This window comes from Emiliania huxleyi (assembly GCF_000372725.1).
Source record: "Emiliania huxleyi CCMP1516 unplaced genomic scaffold EMIHUscaffold_281, whole genome shotgun sequence".
Lineage (NCBI taxonomy): Eukaryota > Haptophyta > Isochrysidales > Noelaerhabdaceae > Emiliania > Emiliania huxleyi.
Window position 1 is genome coordinate 1,428 of NW_005199916.1, and position 5,718 is coordinate 7,145.

Sequence of the window (5,718 nt, forward strand, 5' to 3'; positions counted from 1 at the left end):
AACTCGAGCGGTCGGATCGCTGCACGACCGGGCTGAATCGCGTCCGGACTCGATCTCGGGCTCTGTCTGTGTCGGCTATGTCTCCGCTATGACTCGGTTGTATCTCGGCAACATCTCAGCAACATCTCGACTACATCTCGGCAGTATCTCGGCTGTGCCTCCGCGGGCTGAGTCGCGTCTCGGCTTCCGTCGTCACCGAGCAGCACCTGCAGTCGGTCACGGAGCCATTAATGAACTGGCCATTCCTCCGTCGCCGCCGATTGACGCAGGAATGAACGAGTGAGCTCTGAGCGCCGCCGTGCGGGTATCTCTGCGTGGCACCAGTCACCACGTGGTACAGCGATCGATTGATCCATCGACCTCCATCGACTCACACCTCGTGGCGCGCCTGCAGCGTCGAGGCCAGCCCGATGACCAGGACCGTGCCATGCACCTTGCACACGTTGCACTCCACGCAACCCATGATCAGCTTGAGGTGGCGCGTGCGCAGGCGCAGCTTCCAGACGGCAAAGTCTGGCGAGGAGGCGTGTGCGCGCAAGCTCGCTGCCGCGCTTTGGACCTATGAATGTTGACAGGTACTGCGTAGCTCTTCCTTGTGGAGGCACGCGACGACTCCAGACGGACCCTAGTACGCTCCAATGTATCCTCACGGATGCTAGGAAGTGAAGCCCAGATAAAGTAGTGACCCCTCTATGCTTGATGGACCGGTTCGTGAATGAGTGGCCGGTGTGCGCGCGCGATGTGGTGCGGCGGACTACGTGGCCTCTCGAGCCCCTCCCGTTCCGTACTCTCGAGCGCTGCTCGGAAGACACAGGATCTGCCGTCCGCCATCTAGGCCTCGAGATCTGGGGAGAGCTGGGGAGAGACGGGCCTGTGTTCCGGCATCTACGGGGGTGTGGACGGAATCGCTCGCAAGCAGGTCGTCGCTGGTCAGCGCTCGCATCAGCGGCGGGATGGAGGCGTCGCCCAGATAGGCGCAACTCTCAAAGGAGGGGCCCTTCGACACCTGTTGCACGGACCTTGTTAGGAAGAAGAGCTGACCGCTTGTCCATCAGAGTGTACCGCTGCGCGCTTGTCTATGAGAGGGTGAGGGTGCGTGCCCTGGAGGCCCTGGGGATGAAGATCTTCTCCGCCCCCTCGCGTTATGCAGCCGAGATGTGCAGCCGAGGTACGGGAGGAGGTTGAGATGCGATGCGGCCGAGATGCGGCCGAGACGAAGCCGAGATGAAGATGCAGCCGAGGTACACACCTCGCGGATGGCGGAGAGGGTGAGCATGTAGGCATAGTACAGGTTGAGAATCGAGCCCGGCTCGTCGCGAAGCCGCCTGGAATCAGAAACTGCGCTCAGAAAGAGTTGCTCAGCGGAGGGTGGAGCCCGCACTCGTCGTCAAGCGGCCGGCGGTACTCACACCGCCCCTCCTCGGTATGGCCGATATCTTCGATGATCTCGCAGTCCACCACTGCATGCATGCCCGAGACGAGCCGGTTGAAGTCGCGCTTCCACCCCATCTCCTCCTGTGAACATGCCCGCTGTGAGCCAGCCATCTGTGCACTGGGCCCCGCTCCCAGCCCGTCTCCTCCTGCTGCAGCCGCTTTTGGAAGCACAGATTGGTGTGAATGAAGCGCCACACGCGCTGCCCGTTGTACCCCGTATTGCGCGACGCAGACTAAGCAGGTAGCACAGAGGTGCGGCCGAGGTGCAGCCGAGGTGCGGCCGAGGTGCCGAGGTGCGGCCGAAGTGGATACCTCGCGCAAGTCAAAGTACTCTGTAAAGTCGGACGGCATGTCCTTGCTCACCCACCCGTCGATGAGGAACTACGCAGACGTGGAGCACAAAGGAACGGCTGAGGCTGAGATCCACTCATGGTAGGACCAGCAGCCGAGATCTCTCGGCGAGCGGGTGCGCTGCACATTGTACTCCTCTCGGTCGCGGGCGATGACTGCTGGTGGGATGTCGCGCTCGCGCGCGGCGCCTACGGGGCAGGTCGAGGGACATGATAGGCGATGCCACGTGCGGGTCGCCACATCGGAAGGAGGGTGCGGATCTCGCAGGTCGCCATCTCGCAACCCGCGTCGCCAGATGGAAAGTACATGCACGGCGTGATGAGGTTGACAGGAAAGTACGAAAAGAAGTCGCGCTCCACGAGCTGCTCCAGCAGCGCCGGTATGGCGCCGCGGTCTTCCCTGCACACGCACGCAGGCATCAGTGTTGTGGGGAGAGTCAAGTCGCAGCCTGCAATGCCGGCCGCGAAGACCTGCACCGTCTCATCCCGGCGAGGATCACCGGGAAGGTCTGGTTTCGGTAATCATACGTCGGCATGTCCGCAGACTCCCAGGCAGGCCTCGCCGCCCATTCCTGCAGACGCACCGCCGAACGCCCAGCAGGTCGGAAGGCATGTTGCGCCGCGGGAGACGAGACCAGTCCTGCCGCCGCCCCGCCCCGCAGTGCGCTGCACTGCGCCGCGCCACCCTCCAGAGCACCACTCTGAACGAATATCAGTAGCATATGTGCGTGATGGACAGGGCCGGCAGCCAACTGTGGGGCTAGCACGGCCGCTACCTCGGCCCCGTAGGCGCGGTTAGTGGTAGCGGTAGGGGACCCGCGGGTGTGAAGCGGTAGCGGTAATCCGGCCCGCGGGCGGCGGAGGTAGCGGTAACAGGGACGGCCAGCAGCCCTCGGCTGGCTGTCCGTTCCTAGTAGCCCCGACGGTTACAGACGGCCGGCGAGCCTTCGGCCCCCGTGAGCGTCGGCCTCTTGCCGTCAGCGCTTCGCTCGCTCCGCTCGCTGCTGGACCCTACCGTCCGCGGTGCGTGAGCAAATGCCGAGCGGCCGCGGGTCGCCGTCGGGCGGGTCGCAACGTCACGACGGCCGCAGCCGCAGCCGCAGCCGCAGCCGTGATTCGCGGTATGATCGGCGGGGTGATCGTCGCGATGATGGGCGCGATGAGGGACGCGGCGGCCGACGCGGCGGGCGATACGACGACCGGCGGCAGCGCAGCCGCAGCTCATCGCGTGGCCGGCGCAGCGACCGGCACAACGACCGGCAGCATCACAGCCGCAGCTCCAGCCAAGAGCGTCGCCGGCGGCGGCATCGGCGCAACCGGAGCCGGAGCCGGAGCCTAGAAGCGCAGTTGATGATCCACCTCGTGCCGGGTAAGGCAATGACCTCGGCCCGGTTTTGTGGGAAGCCTGGGGTCGCTGCGCCCGAGTTGCACAATTCCGGGAGCATCCCGCCCGTGCGTTGCTTGATTCCCGAGCGGCACAATGGCGGCACGTGGACGCTCAGATCGCTCACGGCGTTCGCAGTCAGCAAGCTCGCGTTGACGACCGGCTTCTCCTCCGACGGCACGCGAATCATGTGTGCGAAGGGTGTGCACTGCGTTCGGGCAAGGCGGCTCAAGAGGAGCGACGGCTACTCGCTTGGCATGCCGTCGCTGCGACTCAATCCTGTGTGCAATCGAACTCGAAGAGACGGGCGAGAACGACGGGCACGAGAGCAAGCCTCTCCCAATATTGCGCCTGGCTGACGAGACGCTCCTCCGGCTGCGGGGACTGCAGCAGGAAGCCACTGATCAGACCGCCGAGGCGCAGCTCGCACGTGAGGCGGAGCAGCTGCGACGGGTTGAGGAGGAGCGCGCTGTGCGGCGCGGCGCAGAGGCGGCACGTGCAGCCGACACGTCGAGCACGGGTCGCAAGCGCACGATTTCGGGCTATCAGGCTGAGTTGCAAGCGCAGCGCAGCCGCCGCGGCTAAGTCTCAGACTCGATCTCGGACCGCAGATCGCTTTCTTTTACTCTCCGGGTTGATTGTTTTCTCTTTTAAAGGGCCTTCGAGGCTTCATACACCAGTTATCCGTCATGCACTCTGCTTTTTATTCTTTTTCTTTTTTCGGCCCAGGAATATTCTATTTTTTCCTCGCAAACGTGAAGTCGACTAGGCCGGCTGCAGCTATAAGTGACTGAGTGAGTGGGGTCTAGCGGTAGCGGTAAACAGCGGGCGGCCTCTGGCGGTAGCGGTAAAGGCGCAGCGAGGTGTGAACGGTAGCGGTAGTCCTGAATCGCTCTACCGCGCCTACGGGGCCGAGCTACCCCTGCGCGCCTTCGCGGAGTTATCCTCTTGCGAGCTGATGCTTCGGTGTGAAGGTGTGAATCTCACAGGCCAGCGCTAGGATGCGCTCCTCGGGATCAATACGCAGTGCCGCTGGAGGCGGCCGCCTCGCGAGTTCGGCCAGGGCGTGAGCTCTCAAGTTTTGAGAGACTCGGCGCAAGCAGTGCAGAGTCACGTTGCCACACAGTGAGAGCAGATGACGTTGCTCAGCGTGCGCCAAGCCGGTCGCGCAGGCAAGTGTAAGTCGATTGCGCGTTGCTCCAAGGACGTGAGGAAGGAGGTTGACATAGAGAGAAAACGCACATTCACACTTTTGAGACGACTGTGAAAAATATTGTTTGGTGGCGTTGAAAAACTCCAAAAAATCGGCGCCTGCGGCGGGCCATGGGACCCCATCTCCCCCCCGCATGGACACCCTCTGGGCCCCCCGCGCCGGCCCAGAGCTCGGACCAGGTCTCGACCCCATACGCCCTGCGACTAACCCCCTCGCCGACCGCCCGACCCCCCCTTCCCTTTCTCCAACCTCGACGAGCCGATGGCCGTCGAGCCTCTGCTCTGCGCGCCCCCGCCCTTCAAGGGGCCTATCTAGATAGCGACCTACTCGTCGCTGACGTGCAAAAAAAATTTTTCTGCGCGAGTTGCGTCGGGTTGTTGCCCTAATCCCACCAGGGGTTGTCTGCTCTATTCATTTGAAAAAGGCGAAGGTCGTACCTGACTCCCACGCCTCTCAAAGAATTTTAGGTTGAAAAAATCGAATTCGCGCGAATTTATGACCGCACTCCAACTCTCGCGCGCAACACTGGAGCAGAGCGGAAGGAAGCCGGAGAAGATGACTTTGAGGAGGAAAGGTCCGCTCAGTACATGTGTGGCCTCCACGAGCGACAGCGCGAGATGTGTGTGTTGTTGCACGGTCGGAAAAATTGTTACTGCAGTGCCACGTGTCCGTTATACACACGGCGCCCCCCTGGAATTCGATTCAATTAAGGCAGCGGAAGCCGCCGTGGTGGCGTTGGTCGCTGGCGAGTAGAGACCACGCCTCACTTTTTCACACCGGGGGTCCGTTTTTAAATGAACTCGGGGGCACAGGACGCGGTACCAACGCGGTACACCAAAAGGCACGGGCTGCCTGCACGGCGTTCACTCGAACGCCATGCACATGGCGCGGAGCAGCATCGGGTTGGTGTCGAACCCGAGCGGGTCCTCCTCCCAGTCCCGGTGCCCACCCTCCGCGTCGTCCTGCTCATCGTGCGCGTCGAGCACCCTGCCGAGACACAGGATCGTCCCCTTGGGAACGCCTGCCCCTCGCGCGCGCGGGTCCGTCCGGTGCTTTTCGCTGCGCATGCTCGAGCCCTCGGCGAGGGCTTGTGCTGTGAATAGCCTCGCCCGCGTTGTTCGCCAGGGTTTGCTCAGCGGTGGTCGCGCGTTTGCTCAACGTCTCTTGTCTTGCTCAACTTCCGGAAGCCTCTTGTCTTAGCCTCTTGTCTTTGCTCGAGCGAAGGCATGAACTTCTTGAAGCGCGAGCGCGCGGAGCGGCTCGTCGTCGGCGTTTTCTCCTTCGCGCTCGAGTCCAACGCGTTCAACCCAGCGCAGCGGCGGCTGTCCAGCTTCCAG

General features: G+C 62.9%; 1 protein-coding gene across 1 annotated transcript; it reads right to left on the reverse strand.

Moving 5' to 3' along the window:
* Positions 1 to 370: 370 nt before the first annotated feature.
* On the reverse strand, positions 371 to 3,358 carry EMIHUDRAFT_116153 (hypothetical protein; the record flags this gene model as incomplete). The annotated part of the gene is made up of 8 exons (XM_005776178.1): positions 371 to 559; positions 1,020 to 1,076; positions 1,250 to 1,325; positions 1,412 to 1,515; positions 1,747 to 1,815; positions 1,912 to 1,973; positions 2,069 to 2,184; positions 3,144 to 3,358. 8 exons carry the CDS (start codon positions 3,356 to 3,358, stop codon positions 371 to 373), a joined length of 888 nt encoding a protein of 295 aa, XP_005776235.1.
* Between the last annotated feature and the right edge of the window lie 2,360 nt (positions 3,359 to 5,718).